The sequence below is a fragment of the Podarcis filfolensis genome (genome assembly GCF_964270895.1).
Source record: "Podarcis filfolensis genome assembly, chromosome: 2".
NCBI lineage: Eukaryota > Metazoa > Chordata > Lepidosauria > Squamata > Lacertidae > Podarcis > Podarcis filfolensis.
In genome coordinates, this window is record NC_139605.1 from 68,443,678 (window position 1) to 68,462,316 (window position 18,639).

At 42.6% G+C, this 18,639-nt stretch overlaps 1 protein-coding gene across 21 annotated transcripts in view; it reads right to left on the minus strand.

Annotated features, from left to right (window-relative positions):
- ACSL6 (acyl-CoA synthetase long chain family member 6) overlaps nucleotides 1-18,639 on the minus strand; it is a 78,517-nt gene that overhangs the window by 37,782 nt on the left and 22,096 nt on the right. For 4 of the 21 annotated variants that reach the window (XM_083600118.1, XM_083600110.1, XM_083600119.1 and 1 more), the window contains one exon: nucleotides 4,925-5,077. The exons of 13 other annotated variants lie outside the window; for them this stretch is intronic. In XM_083600118.1, the coding sequence (XP_083456244.1) occupies nucleotides 4,925-4,979 (55 nt within the window). In that variant the 5' untranslated portion in view covers nucleotides 4,980-5,077. Of the gene's footprint in view, nucleotides 1-4,924; nucleotides 5,078-15,050; nucleotides 15,453-15,539; nucleotides 15,660-18,639 lie in introns of those variants that run through there. 4 more of the 21 variants (XM_083600112.1, XM_083600107.1, XM_083600114.1 and 1 more) reach the window with 4 other exon arrangements.

Genomic DNA, 18,639 nt, shown 5'->3' on the forward strand with positions numbered 1-18,639 from the left:
ATCTTAAAGGATCTTCCCAGGCTCCCAGTACATTTCCAAGAACAATTCAAAGTGTTGGTGCTGACCTTTGAAGCCCTAAACGGCCTCGGCCCAGTAAACCTGAAGGAGCATCTCCACCTCTATCGTTTAGCCCAGACATGGAGGTCCAGCGCCGAGGGTCTTCTGCTGATTCCCTCACAGCGAGAAATGAAGTTACAGGGAACCAGGCAGAAGGCCTTATTGGTAGTGATGCCCTCCATGTGGAACGCCTTCCCTTCAGATGTCAAGGACCATCTTCTCCTTTACCTCAGCAGCCAAGGGTCTTGTGCCAGCCCTGGCCAGCACTGACTCAGATTGGGCGTTGACACCCACCCATAGTGCATCTTGCTTCATAATATTTCCGGGGTGCAGAGGATGAAATGGGACACTTGCAACTAGCATGCTACTTTCTGTGGCCCAAGTAATATATCAACCAACTCATGGTTGCCACACCTCTCCTATAACTATAGTCTTATTAAGAAAACAACAACTGAAAATGCCCACACAAAAACTGCTTCCAACAAGAGAAGGGCTCAGTGATTACTTACAGATTTCATTTCAAATATCATTAAGCCTCAATAACAACCTCATGATGACATGACATCACAGCATGTTGAAAACAAAAGCAAGTGTTGGTTCTGTGAGAAGCAGCAAATCCCTCAGTTACGAAAACCCTTAACAGGAAATTTAGACCAGAACTAAAGCCATAACACTTTTAGTGTACATCTTTGAGAATGCTTAAAACCTGCTTGTTTACTTGTCTCCACTTTGAACACCCTTGAAGAATTATAAGAAACCATTTTTTAAACATAAAGCTGTAGCTTAATTCCCCGCCAACAGACATCAGAACATAGGGTGCTTATTGTTTTGTTTGGTGCAGTGAGTGATATGCTGGTACAGTGGTACCTCGGGTTACATACACTTCAGGTTACAGACTCCGCTAACCCAGAAATAGTGCTTCAGGTTAAGAACTTTGCTTCAGGGTGAGAACAGAAATCGTGCTCCGGTGGCGCGGTGGCAGCAGGAGGCTCCATTAGCTAAAGTGGTGCTTCAGGTTAAGAACGGACCTCCGGAACGAATCAAGTACTTAACCCAAGGTACCACTGTATATAGCAAAACTCAGGTAGCATTAGGCAAACTACAGCCATCACTTCAGGTCCAATAGACTACAATAGCTTTCCAGAGAGCTACAGGACACAGGGCTGCTACTGCCGCAGCAAATCTATTTCACAGTAGTACTTTGCTGAGAGGACATACAATTAAAATGCACCTAGTTCATCCTGCAACAACCACAAGCTCACCTACGCTTGTCCCTTCAGCAAAGGCAAGGCCAGCTCCCAGAAAGACAGTTTCAGAAATGACAAATCGCTCCAGTGGGTCATTGGTTTCATGTTCAGTGATGGAACAGAGATAATTATCCAACGGCATTGCCAGCCACAAGGAGAGTTCTGAATATCTTTGAAGAGAGGGTGTAGCTATGTCTCTGTCTCTGTCTGTCTGTCTGTCTGTCGCTCTCTCTCTCTCTCTCTCTCTCTCTCTCTCTCTCTCTCATTAAGCTCACAATGTTCCGTTTTGTTTGTTTGGAAATTTTCCAAGCTCTTTGGCTTTATCCCTCTGTGTAATGGTTTGTAAATAATCAAGCGTAGAAGTCAGGAATTCATTCTAGCTTTGTGCATAGCATTCTGAAGTACAAGATAGGAAGCTATTAGAGGAGTTGGGGAAGTATGAGCACTGCAGATTATGTTCTCACAACATGTGTGGCAGCAACCCAGTTTCTGGGTTGCATACTTTCAGGCTGCCTGTGGGAACTCTCATGCCTGAATGCTATTTCATGGGAGGGGGCAGGAATATCTGCACACAGAAAAAACAACCATTGTCTTTTTTCTGATGTACTAATTTTCCATGTTCATGTGTTATCTTTTCCTATTCAGGAAATATTCAGGCACCCACTAGCTATCTATTATTATTAATAATAATAAATAATTAAATTTAGTAGATGCCTTCTCTCACTAAAGGCAATTCAAGGCATCTTTACAAAAACAAAACAAAATGACAAACAGCAAAATAGCTTGTATCTAAAGTGGTACAAGCCAGAAGCAGGGTTTTATCACATCTGCTTTTTGTAAAACTAGGCTCAGGTTCCTTTAAGGAACCTGTTTTTATTTTGATTATGTATTTTTTTGTTTTTATATTGTGATTTTATCCAGTGAACTGCTCTGAGACCTGCGAGTATAGGGCAGTATACAAATTTAATAGAAGAAGAAGAAGAAGAAGAAGAAGAAGAAGAAGAAGAAGAAGAAGAAGAAGAAGAAGGAGAAGAAGACTGGAACATGGTTGCAATTTAAACTTGCATGCCCAGGCCCAGTAAGTCCACTGCTGATGTAAACAGTTTGTGGGCAGGCTCAATTAAAACTCAATGGCTTGCAGAGGCGGCCATGATGATCCCTGTCAGCCATTGGACCCAGAGCAGAGCACCCTGGCATGATGGCAGACTGTGCTGATACACAATAGTCATACCATGTTTATTAAAAGGTGAGAGGGCTTTGTAAACAATAACCTTCATAATCCAGGTTGTTAATATAAGTGCTAATAGTTTCTCCATAGGTTTGGGCTGGCAATAGTGGCAGGGTTGGAATTTACAGGATTTGCAAAAATAGTAGAAATGGAAGGATCAGATTGGCAGATCATATAACAGTGATAAAACACCATGCAGCTCACCTAGCTTACAGCTGACATGAAAGACCCAGAAGCTGAATGAAACAAGGAAAGGAGAATAGACAGTCAACATGAGTTGTGGGTGTAACCACTGCAAGGGGTAGGAAGAAACTGGAAACTTTCCTTCCTTTAATTTCATTATGTCCACATATTTTAGGATCCAAGCCAATATTTGTGCAATTTGCCTGCTTTGAAGCAGTGACTCAGTACCATTTGGCAGCACAGATTCAGACAATTATGATTCCTATTTTCTCTAAGTAGATTTGGGTTAAAGTAAATTCTATGCATTGTGATTATCGCTCTGGTAAAGCATTTAATTTTCATTGCCGCAGATTTATCACCATATAGAATCATAGAATTGTAGAGTTGGAATGGACCACAAGGTCCTACCCCATGAAATGCAGGAATCTCTCGCTCACCAGAGGACACGAACACACAACCTTGAGATTAAGAATCTCATGCTCTATTGACTGAGCTATCACACCGTAAACCATACAATTAGTTATTGGTTGCTTCAGGATGTGCATTTATTCTGTGACCCACCCTGAGACCTGTGGGTATAGAGCGGTATATAAATTCAATAAATAAATAAAATAAAATAAAGCCCTAAGAGTGTGTGATAATTAATCCTTTCCTGAACTTTTCTTGTCACCTATAGGCTTATTTTGTTCTACATCCAGGCCTTTCATTAACATCACTACTGGATCTCTAGAGCCAACAGCTCCCACTGAATAAGCACTGCAGCATCTATACAAAACAGAAAATATTACATTCAGCAAGCAAGAGAGGGTGCTATAAACCGACCTACATTGATGTAATGATGGCTCAGTTGTGGTCTGACCTTACAGCTCCTATGCTTTAGCCCTGTGTAGGTGTTTACGCTACATGGAAAACAGTGTGTGAACTTGGTATATATGAACCTGCCTGCCACAGAGTCAGATCCTTCGTAATCTAACCCAATATAATCTGATGCAGCAGCTCTCAAGGGCCTTTTCCCATCAAAAGGCTACTTCATCCTTTTTAAACTGTATATGTCCTGAATTGAACCTGGGGCATTCTGTACACACAGCATGCGTTCTACTATTAAACTATGCCTACTCCTGATTCAATGGCACTCCTTGGCATACAACTCATGTGGATGAAACCAAATGCCTGTAGGCTCCCTATGCACAACTTACCCTGCCAATATTGTTCAGGTGCAGGCCTGTGCACAAACAACCAAGGGTGAGACCAGCTACTGGCTCCTCCCCACAATGCATTCATTTTCATACTTCAACAGGACCTCTGAGTGAAGTGTGGAGATGAGTGATCTCAGATGTGTAGCAGGAGAAACTATTTCACTATCTAAGGAGTCTCCTCAACAATCAATGAGTGTGATATCTGTTCAAGAAGTGCTACAAATTTCTCAAGCCCTTAATAATAATCTGACTGGGTTACCCCAGCCACTCTGGGTGGCTTCCAACAAATTAAAACACAATAAGACATCAAACACTAAAAACTTCCCTGAATTTTAAGGAGACTGTGGAAGTCTTCCAGGATTCACATTAGGGTGTGAAACAAGATATCCAGTTCCATTTACTTCACAGAGTTCTTTAAAAGAATAAGGACGCAATCTTATTCAAGTCCCTCCCTACCATGGACTCAGCAACTCCTAGACCTGAAGTCTTCTTTGGTTGCACTGGTAACTTCTGGTAGACTGGGACCAGTCCTTGGACAAAGAGAGGAAATAGCCTACTGGTGATCAGACCAAACTACCTGATAAATGGCGTGCCATGACTGGCATTTTGGATGCTGTATTTCCCCAAAAAGCAGATGTGTCAGGGAGGCAATTAGAATCAGGGCCATGGCTCACAGAGGAATGGCATTGGCCAGAGTCAGTGGGTCACAAGATAAAACTACCACAAATTACTCCAGAGAGGTCACTACATTTTGTAAGGCCTTTGTTTAACAAGAATAGTGAATCTGAGTGGCTTATACTGTCAGTCCCTCATGCTTTTCTGCAGCATCCAAAACAGAACTTTCAGTCTCCCCCTACTACATGCACTATGATCATGGGTAGGAGAAACAAGCATTTTGTTTTGGCCATTAAAGAGAAGGATGAGAACAAGGAGGGTGAGGCACTTCTCTAAATATTTCCAGCTACTCTGCACGTACAAGATTTATCCAGTGTGAGTAACAATTTCCCTCCTACCTACTGTGATGGCTCTCTTTCCCCATTTCTGCTTTAGTAGGTGTGGAAATTGCATCCAGTGGGAAGAGAATGACTACACAGGGCAGAAGAGTGTTGGTGGAAAGTCTGTTTGCTCTTTTACCGAAAGGAGATGTTTCTCGTGCTGGAAACACTCTACAATGAAAACCAAAAGGTTGCACAGCATGAATATGACCTTATCTTGGAAACGGACAAATTCTGTGGCTTGTTGATGTTGATGGTGACAGTGGCAGTGTTTTTAAAGAATCCCCCAGCCATGGCAGCTTTAAAGTAACATTTTGTTTTGCACTATAAAAGGTCTTTCCTAGCTGTTTGCTCTAATAAGCCTGGCATATATGAGGAGCCTAGTGTGTGAGGAAAGGTTTGGTGAAGTTGCACCTTTTGCAGATTCAGCATGGCCTTTAACCTAGTGTGTCATACAAATGTCAACACCTTAATGAGCCCAAATAAGCCCCCTAGTCTTCCAGCCAAGGATGGAAGGATCTGCCAATTTCAGTTCTTATATTTCCACATTCAAATTCAGTTCTCCACCTTTTGAAGCAATTAGCAATTGAAAATTCATCAGGATTTTACTGCAAATTTCTCACGATTTCACTCGATAAACACGTTTTGACCAATGTACATATTTTTTCAAGCAATTTCCCCTGATATAATCTATGTTTTGCATTCATTTTTATGCACTTCCCCCTAAGACATACAAACATTGTTGGATTGGAGAACTGTATTGCAAAATTCAGATAAATGCACATTTCAAAGGAGTCCTGTGTTGCAGTTCATGTATTATTTTAGAATGTGTGAACTTGATAGATTCAGCTTTCAATGCCTACTGAATCAAGTATCTCCCCCAACCCTGCTTCCCGCCATATCTTCTTACATTCTTCGACTTCTACTGCTTCCCCTTGTATCAACTTCACACAACGATCTCTGCATCCACTTCATTGCTTTTCATGTATCTGTGCTGCCCTCAGTCTCTTTGTCTCTTACCTTCTGTCCCCCTGCAAGGTTTTCCCCTCATAGTTTCCTCTCATCACTGCTGCCTAATGCAAGGTTCCTTTCATATCCCCTTCTCTAACAGATTCCAAAATCAGATCCCTTTCGATGCCTCCCCATTTGCAGCCATGTACTCTCTGGCAGCTTCGACAGTGTGAGTGTGTGTAACTCTCTTCTAAATTCAAAACCCTTCCCCTGTTGCCTGAACAAAGTGGAATGCTTGCTAAGTAACACCCTGTTGCCATGACAGCATCGCCTTGTATTCAGAGACACCCGCAGCGATGCTTTTGAGATGCACTGTTTAGGATACATCCTGTAATCACACTTGAAGATATCTGTTACAACTGTGACAATAAGAAGTTTGCTTCAAAACAACAGCAAAGCATTCTGATATGTGAATTGGCCGGGTTCCTCAGGTAACATGGGTTTTGATAGTTCAAGCATGCACCCCATATCCAGTGGCAATTGGGCTGTGCATCCATCTCTTTCCCCCTCATTTTGTGGCTTTCAAATCTGTTTCAAATGCACAACTGTGATATTTATTTCATGCTGAATATGCAGCAGAATAATGAGCAGGTCACTAAATCCAGTGCTGGCGGAATCCTAAGCTAGGAACTAATGGCCGAAATCTGAATCAACTTGTTCAGGATTGCCAAGCACAGTCTGTGGATGAGTATTTCCTTGAGTATGGAGTATGGATGAGTATGGTGATGAACTAAAGGGTTTAAAGCCACATTTAGAAGAGGAAGCATGAGAAATCTATGAGTATAAAATAATTCAGAAGGATGATACATGTTGGCTACAAGGTTACACACACACACACACCAGCTTCTTCCCAAATACATGAAGATGAAGCAATCCTTTTCCAGTTGCTACTTCCAAGTGTTTTAAAGGGGAAACACATAGGCACATAGGGAAACACATAGGCATCCTATTTTGTACCTTGAGATCAGAAACCAAGTTCACAATGTATAGTAAGGAGTAGGTTACCAACCATCCCATTCACACCTGAATTGATAAGAGTATATCAAAATATTAATATTGTATTTCACCACCCTCCTGTGCCTGGCGTGCTCTGGTCCATGGGGTCACGAAGAGTTGGACACAACTAAACGACTAAACAACAACAACAACAACAACAACAACACCCTCCTGTTTTCTAAAAAGACTCTGCCCTTTCTCACCTGCTGATTGTTACGCCTCTCAGAATGGCTTCTGAGACACCTTCCTCCTCACCTCCATCAAATCACTCCTCAGTTCCTCCTCTGTTTCATGAAGCATTTAGAAACAACATCCTTGCCCCAATTATCTCCTATAAGTATGTGAGGCTAAAATAAGCCCATTATTCTTATTCTGTTTACCTCCGCCTCTATCTGTCCCCACTTCCAGAGTTTTTTCTTCTTGTTGTGGCTTTCTCTTTTGCAGATTGTTGGGTAAAGGACCTATCAGACCTGTTCTTTGTAAATTGCCATGTGTTCAATCAATAGGACTATATCAGTATATTCAGTGATCAACAATTACTTAGCCATGAACATCATCACACTGCCTAAATTACAGTTTAAGCAATTGCTTTCTGTTTCCTATTCAATTTGGTGCCAGGAGACACACAGGTGCTACTGTTAGTAGGTACCTTAAAGAGATTAGCTTCAAAAATAGAACTGATGGGCAGGCCCACAAACCATCATCTCTTCATGACTGATATTATTGCAGTATTATTATGCGTGTGCTGCTAAGCACATCCTCTCCCTCTCCCAAGCAGAAGCAAGTTTAACTCTTCCTTTCTTTTGCAACAAAAGTGACTATTACGCTGCTCAATATTACATTTCTAATTTGCTGTGCAAGTTGTTTACTGTAGACTCTGCTTAATTAATTCAGCAAAGCTTACATTTTACAGTTTAGTATCCAACATCCCCCTGAGGTGGTAACTTCTTGGTAACTATCTCTTGCTGGCATGTCCCTGGAAGAAAAGGGTGGCTACTAAGTCACTACCTCCAGGTGCAGAGGCAATGTGCCTCTGAATAACAGTTGCTAGGATACAAGAGGAGAGGGCTATTATGTTGCTGTCCTGGCTTCCCATAGGCATCCTGTTGGCCTCTGTGGGAAACAGGATGCTGAACTAGATTAGCCTTTGGTCCAATTCAGCAGGGCTCTCCTTACGTGCTTAACCTCGAGAACAGTTAGTTTACCACACACCCCTTAAAATTGTTGGGGAGGGAGGAAATATTCTAGTGTGGTGCCAGTTGGGAGGGGAGAAAAGCAAACATCCTAGGCATATCTGCCACTGAATTAAATAAGAATTCAGATTCTTTTTTTCCAATTTGAAGCTTTGAATAGTTCAGCACCTATGACTATCTCCCATCTTTTTCATTCTGATGAGTCAGTAATGAACTTGGGCAAATGAAGTCAAGGTCGATCAATTGCATGGGCTAATAGATTCATACATGGAGCCATATAAAGACATATTTTGACCTGAATTTAATAAATAAAGGGAGCTGTGCACATAATTAAGTAAGAGGAGCAAACTCTGTAGTGGAATGCTGTCAATGAACCAAGGAGATTAGGTATAGAATAAAAACAAATGTTTATATTAAAAGCAAACAATTCTCTCTTTCCACCTCTGGAATATATTTTTAAAATAAATACTTCTAAACTACTTGTACTGCTATTCTCTCCAATTCAAATCTGATTTCTTCACTTCTGTGGCTCACAGATATTCTGACTAGGACAACACATTGAAAGGTTAATCTTGATTTTTCTATCTAAGAGCAGCTTGACAATGACCCTGTCCTGAGTCGGCCTGGAGTCTGTAGCCCCATTTTGGGACATGGCCCAATACTTACAGCACAAAAATAACTCCCTCTGAGTCAATCTAGCAGAGAGCAGCAGCATCCAACAGGTGAGATAGGAGAAATTAGGTTTTGTAAAGAAAGAAATGGGGAAAATAAATACTCAAACCTGCTAATGCCCCCACCCCCAAGGAATGTTCTACCCAAACCCTGGATGCCAGTCTCCTGTGTTGTAATGGGATACTGAATAACCAGGGTGAAAACCAACCCTGCCAGGAAGTACAGCCATTATCCCTGTTCGTGTCCCCAGGCTGTTTCTGGACATCCTTGGGATTCACAGAGACAAGCGCCAAACCGTCTACTCACTCTCTATCTCTTGAGCCCCAAACAAACAAATTATTCAGGAGCACCAGGCAGCCAGGTACCAGATTTAGAGCCAGGCTTACTTCAAGAAACCACACCAGGATAAATGCAATACTTTATTAAGGATTTTAGAAGCATAAGCATAAGAACCTATTACCAGGAAAAAGATAATTAAAGGACTGACAGTGTAAGGAAGGATACATTTGGGAATTCAAGTACAGAACAGAAAATAACAAAGCCAGCATGCCTCACCCTAACCTTGCAAACTAGCAAACCCTAACACTAACCACCAAACTAGCAAGCTGCATCCAGGCACACATAGGTGTTGTAGTCCACAATCTTCATCAAAATGGGGGCCACCAGAGACTTGGATAAAGGAACACAGGTATTGTTTGGCCTCTCAGGGCCCAGAGGCTTACTTCACAGCACAAGAGACTGTGCATGCCTGCTGACCATGCAGCTACTCACTTTCTGCACAGTCACAGTGACTGTGATACCGTCTTGCACCAGACATCCATAGCTGGCAAGGTGAAACTAATTAATGGAACTTCTTTCCCCAATGAATACTGTACCCAGGACACTGTGAGTAAAATGCCCTTTTAAAATAGGCAAGAAAGTGGGGGGGGGGCATTTCATTACAGGTTTGCTTTAGTGAATGGGGTAGGTGCAGCCAATTCTGACAGATAGAACTGGAACAGAATTGCCATTGGAAAGTTTCAGCCTCTTTTCTACCCTCAAAAATTAGATGATATGCTGCTATTATATAATCCAGGGGTCAGCAACCTTTTTCAGCTGTGGGCCGGTCCACCGTCCCTCAGACCATGTGGGGGGGGCAGACTATATTTTCGGGGGGGGGGGGGAATGAACGAATCCCTATGCCCCACAAATAACCCAGAGATGCATTTTAAATAAAAGCACACATTCTACTCATGTAAAAACACCAGGCAGGCCCCACAAATAACCCAGAGATGCATTTTAAATAAAGGACACATTCTACTTATGTAAAAACACGCTGATTCTCGGACCGTTCGTGGGCCGGATTGAGAAGGTGATTGGCCCACATCTGGCCCATGGGCCTTAGGTTGCCTACCCTGGATGTAATCTTCTACTCTTAGTAGAGGTAAGGCAACTTTGCAAGACTCACAGGTCCCATTTTCCACATACAAACGCAAATAGCACACTCAGCCAGAATCTGGTGTGTATTCTATATGCTACTGCATACAACGGGGTTGGGAAGTACTTTCAGACTGCTGAGCCAAGATCCTATCTCCCTAAGGTCCAAATTGGGCAGGTGGATGAGGCAGCCTACCTGTCAATCACCTAGTCATAATTGTAATGACACCAGGTGACAACAATGCCTTGAACAGAGTTCTCCCATCCCTTCCCTACTTTAATGCAGATGCAACTGACAGATGGCTGTCTGGCCTCTGAACATAAGAACAAATGGTGAGCAAGATGGACCAGGCCAATGGCCCTCCTAGTCCAGCATCATGTTCTTGCAACCAGATGCCTGTGGGAAGCCTTCAAGCTGGACAGCAGCACAGCAGCAAGCTCCAGCTAAGAAGAGCTCATCACTTTTCAAAGCAGTCTGTTCCACTGTCAAATACTGTTATGATGTTTCTCTCAACACATAGGCAAATTTGCTTCCCTGCTGTTTCCACCCATTGGTTCTAATCCAGTCCTCCAGAACAACAGAGAAAAAGTCTGCTCTGTCTTCTGCATGACAGACCTTCAGATATCTGAAGACCAATGTAATGTCTCCACTCTACTCCAGGCTGAATGCACCCAGACCGTTCAACTGTTCTTCACAGAACTTGGTTTTTAGCCCATTAGCACCCTTGTTTCTCTCCCCTGGACATGCTCCAAATGGTCTGTGACCATTCTTAAAATGTGGCACCCCTGAACGCAGTTCTGAAGATATGGATTAACCAAGGCAGAAGAGTGCAAAGTTATTACTTCTCCTGATGTGAATACTGTGCTCCTGCCATAGAGGCCTAAGACTGCAGTATCATCAACATCATCATTTTTTATTTGTATGCTGCCTTTCCACAGTTAAAAGCAACGCTCAAGGCGGCTTACAACATGACAAGATTTACATAATTACAAATGTCATAAACAATAAATAAACCACATCAAAAAGATACACAACCAAATGGAAAACAATTTCCACATAAATTAAAATCTAAAACTAAGAATACAGCATTAATATCACAGTTTAAAATGGCATAGGTAAAAAATAACAGCAATTTAAACAAAAAACAAACAAAATGGAGCCCTCTCTGCCCAGCAGCAGCAGCAGTGGCAGCAGCAGTCCTTTATAGAGCCCATCAGGCCCCTAGGCCAGGTGGTGAGTGGCAGGACTGGGGCCCTCAGGCGTTGAGCAGGGGAGTCCTCCTGGGTGGTGGTAGCAGCAGCAGCAGCTGTATGCTTCTTAGCAGCTATATCTCACTGCCAGCTCATGCTCAGCTACATCCACTAAGGGCCCATCCACACATTCTTTGTCCTGTGATTTCAAGCCAAGGGTCCAAAAGGTGGGGTTGTTGTTGTTTTGTCCCACCACTTTCCTTGGGAAAACCCACTGTTTGCTGCTGAATCAGAACAAGCATCAATCTGCAGAAAACCCAACTGACATTTGTTCCGATTCAGCAGAAAACAGCAGGTAGTAAAAGAAAGTAAGGGGGGGCACCCTCTGAGCCAACCAGTAACTTGAAATCATGAGAACACAAGTGTGGATGGGCCCTAAAATGTCCAGATCTCTTTCACAATTCTGTTTTCAAGCCAAGTCTCCCCATTCTACATTTGTGACATTGCTTTTTTGTTTAATTTTTACCCAAATGCAGGGCCTTATATTTTTTTATCCTGAATGTAAACATTTTTGCTTTAGCTACCTGCTCCAGCACACCTGTGTAATTTTGAATCTTGATTTTTGTCTTCTATAGTGTTAGACATCCCTCCCAGCTTTGTGTCACCTGCAAATCTGATAAACTTCCCGTCTATATTCTCATCCAAATAAAAATATATTGAATTGGACAACTGCTCGTGTGTTTTTTTTACATTTATCTTCTAGAAATGGGAATCACACTTTCCCACACAACACCGCAAATGCAGAGTGTGCAGCAGTACATCTGAGGACTTCCCGCACTCGAACTGAATACAAAGTGAGATCAGGCCATTACAATTCTTCACAGTGCCATCTATTGGCTTGTCATAGTGCATACAAGTTCAAAAGATGGCTCCCTTAACTTGTGGAATTTGTGTTCCTGTGGGTAAAACCTCAGCGCCTAGGACTTGCCGATTGCATGGTCGGCGGTTCGAATCCCCACAGCGGGGTGAGCTCCCGTCGTTCGGTCCCAGCTCCTGCCCACCTAGCAGTTCGAAAGCACCCTTAACTGCAAGTAGATAAATAGGCACCGCTTTATAGCGGGAAGGTAAACGGCGTTCCGTGTGCTGCTCTGGTGCCGGTTCGCCAGAGCAGCTTCGTCACGCTGGCCACGTGACCTGGAAGTGTCTGCGGACAGCGCTGGCTCCCGGCCTCTAGAGTGAGATGAGTGCACAACCCTAGAGTCTGTCAAGACTGGCCCGTATGGGCAGGGGTACCTTTACCCTTTACCTTTTAAACATTAATGCATAATTAAATTCCCTGTATCAGGGTGGGGAACCTCAGCTCTGGAGGCTGAATGCAACCCTCCAGGACTCTCTATCCAGTTGTCAGGACTCTCCTAGTCTAAAACACTTTTCACTGGCCTGGTTTCATCTCTTTCTTGAGTGCTTTTGCCTGGCTGGAATGTAATAATGGAGAGGTGGGTGTGGATGAGAGAGAGAGAAAGAAGGTGTGAACATAGAAGCCTGCTAGATCATCTAGGTCCATCTAGTCTAGTATCCAGTTCTCATAGTAGCCAGCTTCCAACTCGTGTGCGACTGGAATGCAGCCTACTGTAAGAGCCACACCCATTGCTCCACTCACTTTTGCCTCTGACTCCAGCCACCCCTGGCATCCAGCCTTCAGAAGGCTTCCCACAAGGCAATGTGGTCCTCTGGCTGAAGAAGGTTCATCACCTGTGGCTTATATGCTGATGATGCTATGTAGCATATTGCCATGTGGGTCTTCCTATGGCTCCTCTGCAATCCTACATTTCCTACTGCAATCCAAAATACCTTTATGATTATAATGAAGAATGCAAGCCTAAACATAATTATCCAAAGCAATTTCCAATTGAAATCCATGCACGTTACCTTCAAGCAAATGTTGCGCTGGGCTACGCAAGAGAACACTGCACCCAGGACACAAAGTCCAGGTATTGAAAACCTCACATGGAGTGTCACCATTAACTTGCATCCCAATTCTAAACATATTCCAAGTGTTTCATTGACTTGGTGGACATTCCATCCAAGTAAATGTTACTTCCAATCTCAAGCACATTCTTAAATCTCATTTATTTCAATGGGAGCACCTTTAAATCTCATTTATTTTAATGGGAGAAGTAAGCATGTGTTCAGGCCTCTACCACTAAAATAAATGGGACCTAAAATTAGGTTATAGTTCACATTCAATAAGACTATAGAATTGTGATATGCAACAACCTACTAACACCACCAGATGGTTCCCACACCTATTAAAAGCAGGCAGGATATATGAAGTTAAATGAAATCTACTTTTGGGGGGAATGGGGGGGGGGTTCCAGTCCATTGTTGGCTCCCAGAGCAAGCTATAATTCAAAGTCAAGTGAAGGAGGCAATGATTGGAAAGCAGTTTATCTAACAGTGCAGCCTGCCATCCTGTCTCATAATATGCTCTTGGGAACCCTGGGAACGGCAGTTTGACATATAAATGCACCCATCTTCTCACTGCATTGAGCAGAAGCCAAAAGAGATGGGAAACAACTGCAAAAAGAATCAGCAAGTCTCATGATCTTTCCTTTACACCCTGCTAAATTACGATGAAATAAAAACCATCAGTAGGAAGGTATCCTTTCAAAAAATGCCTTCCTCTGACTGGCAGTATCCACTGCCACTCTAAAGGGGTAATGAAACTGAAGTTGGATTTTTACACCACATGAACTTCCAACTTTGCATCTCAGCCTCAATTTCCCTTTGCAGCTATCTAAAGAAAAAAATGCACTGACTCCAACCTTTACCATTGCAAACTGGTGCTTTTCAGGGCAACGTGGAACTGGCAAATTTAACTGGCATCTTATTTAGAAAGAATTGCCCCCTAAGGTCAAATAATTTTATTTTTTTTAAATACTGCCACATATTTCCAACTCAAGCTTCAATGCTTTTTTGTGGTGCACAATCAGTCAAAGTCCACATAGCTGCAGAAGCATGAAAAAGCTGCCCCAGTCTGCAGCTTCGTTTGTTCATTCATGTTTCAGTTGATTAGAGCTTAGGAAACAAAGTGTTTATTGCCTCCAAAATATCTAAGACTAAGGGTCAGGGCCAAAAGCCCTCTGTTTGCTGAAATGTTCATCTGCAACATAAGCTTTTCAAATACTTAGAAGCTGCAGTCTGATGCCACTTTGCTGAGTAAAGAGTAGATATCCAATTAGCAAAATCTTGGGTTACTGGTAACACCAATGCCGCTATCTTAACATAATCTCTTCATCGTTGGAAAGATGACAAATACATAGGAGCACAAACATTGATACACAAACACACGTAGACAGTTATGCTAATTTGATTTTTTTAAAATCTGAAAAGCTATTATAGTAAAAGTATTCTGCTGCTGCTAGGATTGCTCATTCAGTTATTTGCTCTACTCTATTGTTATAATTTGGGTTTGCTCTCAGCGTCTCCTTTATGTTATGTACAGCTCTCCTGGCATGTTGCCGGGAAACAGAGATGTCGTTAACATGACATTCAGAGTTCTTTTTCATTCGATCAACCCCAAAATTTCCAAAACAGGGTCAAATGCACCAGGCAATCTATTTGCATCCTGTTAAATTAGTAAAACGTATATAAACACCACTTACTTTTCATACTTGCAGATCTTAGGATCTTCATGTATAGACTACATCCTCTTCCTTACAAAGAAATACTGAGCAGCCAATGTGTAACATATCATAGCACTTCAATAGGCTTTCAGGGTTTTCTGCACTAAATATCACCCAATAGAAAGATTCCCATCCTCCCAAGTGTTTGTTTCAAAGTGTGTCCTTGGCACACAGTGCTAAATACTAACACAGAGCGCTTTTTGAGGTAAGATTTTTGTACCAGCAACTCCAAGAAGGGATTAACAATGTTTCAGAGATCAAAAGTTTTATCCTCCAAGGGGAAAACTAAAAGGACTTTGCCCTCTTCCCCGTTTTTATGTTATTCCCCTCCTTCTTTAGCAACTGAGATTCGATTTTTTAAAAAAATTCTTGCAGTGCAGAGGGTTTGGCATTCATGTGCAGCAAGTTCCTCTTCACAACCAGCACATCTCCACAACACCATGAACGATATAAAATGCAGCTACTTACTTGGTCCAAACAGGGCTTTCAAGGTTCCCACACACCAACATATCCTTTGACTCAGAGCTACCTCTTCCTCATTCCCTAACAAAGCACCAATAGCAACAGCATGGGAGATGCCGTTCTGAGGAGCCAGCCAACATCACTCCACTCTTACTAAGATTCAAAAGAACAATGGAAGCTCCACCCTCTGCAAGTCCCTGAAAGGCTGGGCATGAGTGCCTCTTTCCTACGCCCAGTTCTCCCTCGGGACAGATGTCCTGAAATCACTGCTCCCGTCTGGAAAATGCACCATACTGTGAATCCCTGCATGCCAACCAAGGGCAAATCCTGCAACACAGAACTAAAAAGGCTTCCCTTGGCTCCATAGGATTGGAACATGAATTATCTGCCTACTTAAGGAAAGTGGGGTACGGCCCTAAAATTGCTTGCTTGGAGACAAATTCCACTAAAATGAATTTGTTTAGAACTAGGATGCCAATAGGAAAACACCTCTTCAACTAATAAGAGGGGAAATGATAAAGTTGTGGAAACAACAACAACAATAATAATTGCTTGCATGCCAAGCTCCCCTATCCCTGCCTTAGGCTGCATAGCAATGTAAGCAAAAAACCCTGTCAGCATATCATAGGAACCAACAAAGATGCCTTATACAGAGTCAGGCCATTGGCCATCTCACAGATTGTTTACAATGACTGGCCACAGCTCTCCAAGATTTCAGACCAGGTTTTCTTCCATGAGAAGGCACTGTATTAGGGCAAGTCTGACACAACAAGCTGAATGAACTTAAGAAGCTGCCACCAAATCAAACAGTTGCCCCATATGACTGTCTCCCCTGGCTGTGATCCGGCAAGGCCTTAAGGCAGCACAGAGGAGACTTGCGGACCTTCAGGAATTGTTGGACTACAACTCCCATCATCCCTGATCATTGGCCTTGGTGGCTGGGACTAATGGGAGTTGGAGTCGAAAAGCCATAGGTTCCACACTAGAGGTCTTTCCTAGTCCTGCTCCCAATCCTTTTAACCGAATATGCTAGGAATTGAAACTGGGAGCTTCAGCATGCAAAGTATAAGCCCTTCCTAGATGCAAGTGCCGAGTGTCAGGCACTTGACAAATACAAATGCAAACATACACAATGTAGAAACTCCAAAGTGCCACAGGCCTAGAGATTGGGTCAGAAAGAGGTTTCAACAGTATAATGCAAGCCTGATTTTCTTTTGTATCTGCTGTACTTGCTGCCAGTTGAACAAATCTTCAACTGAATGTTTGGAACTCAGGAAGTAAAACTCTTGTAAAACATCCAAAAGTTTCATCCACCAATCATTGTCTGGAATCTCCCTTTATTGCATTGTAAGCAAGCATTCTTTTTCTCTTTTCTTTTCTTCTTTTCTTTTCTTTTCTTTTCTTTTCTTCAGATACACTTAGTTAAAGCAGGAGGGGAAATGTGGTGTAAATTAATGTTCAGTGTAGCCACAGAAACAGCAGCATCACTCATATTGTATAACTATATTAAAACTATATTAAAAAGTAACTATGGAAACTAGTTATTAACAGGTCAAAATGACTAAACAAGAGCTGTTGTAATTTGAAAAGGAGATTAAAACAGAAAACAACTTTGTTACATATGAGATCTTTGGGAATTTTAAACTATTCTGTCCTCATCACTGACTGCAATCCAGATAATTCCTGCATTGCAGGGGGCTGGACTAGATGGCCCTTGGGCTCCCTTATAACTCTACAATTCTATGATAAGCCTCTTGAGGAGAAAGAAAACTTGTTTATCTTTACCCTTTACATGCCTGGTGCAAAAATAGTATTATGTGCCAGAAGCTCTCAATAATCATGAGATGTAATATTGGGTGCCATGCTCTCTCCTCCTCTCCTCTCATCTCCAATCAGAATCCTTAGCTTCCCAAGAAGCCTGATTCACATGTAAAACTATGGTTTAGCACAAACTAGCAAACGATGGTTTGGCACAAACAAGCAAACATGTGAGCTCCCAGAGAAGAGGTGGTGGCTGCTTTGCTCCTCCTCTGCTGCTGAACTTGGCCCTCTCTCCAGACAAACCAAGAACTGTAACCAAGGCTTGCCCCCTGGTTTACAACAAAATAGCACAGTAAAGTTACAAAACACTAAAACAACCAACAACAACATTAAGTCTCATTAAAATAACAGGGAATTATTAAAGCCCTCTTCATCAATCCACAGTGCCATGAAATCAGTTAACCTAAATCAGATTAGAATAAAAACGTTCTTAGGGCTCTTCTAAAAACTCTCAGGAGGGGGCTTCATGCAAACCCCTGGAGAGGGTATTCCATAAGAGGGGAGCCACCCAGTCCCTGGAATCGCTCTTATTAGTCGTTGAGACCTTAAGGCTAGTGAAGGTTGCCCTTCAGATGAGCATATTCCTATCATTCAGATCCCTGGGGAAAACTCTGCTGTGTGCCCCTCCACTATCAGTTAAGAACATAAGAGAAGCCTGCTGGATCAGGTCAATGGCCCTTCGAGACCAATACTCTGTTCTCACAGTGGCCAGCCAGATGCCTGTGGGAAACCAGATGTAAAGGAAGCAGGGAGACACAAAAGGGCCCCCATCCCCTTCCACACAGAAACCAGGACGATGACTGTACAGTGGTACCTCGGGTTACATACGCTTCAGTTTACATATGCTCCGCTAACCCAGAAATAGTACCTTGGGTTAAGAACTTTGCTTCAGGATGAGAACAGAAATCGTGCTCCAGTGGTGCAGCGGCAGCAGGAGGCCCCATTAGCTAAAGTGGTGCTTCAGGTTAAGAACAGTTTCAGGTTAAGAACGGACCTCCGGAATGAATTAAGTTTTTAACCCGAGGTACCACTGTACACACGCTACACAAATGAAAAACTTGAGGATCCATTCTGCATCCTTCACATAAGTCAAATTTTTGTGGTAGAAGAAAAAGTGGGCTTTTTTGAGTACATTATTTTGGAATACTAGCTGAATAATAACTTAGTTGTGTGGCAGCATGCCAAAAAATCTGAAAAAAACAGCAACTGCCTTACTATAAGTGGTAAGTGTGGAAAGGTCCAACAGCTCTGTATCCATAATCCAACAGAACAAATGGAGGATTCA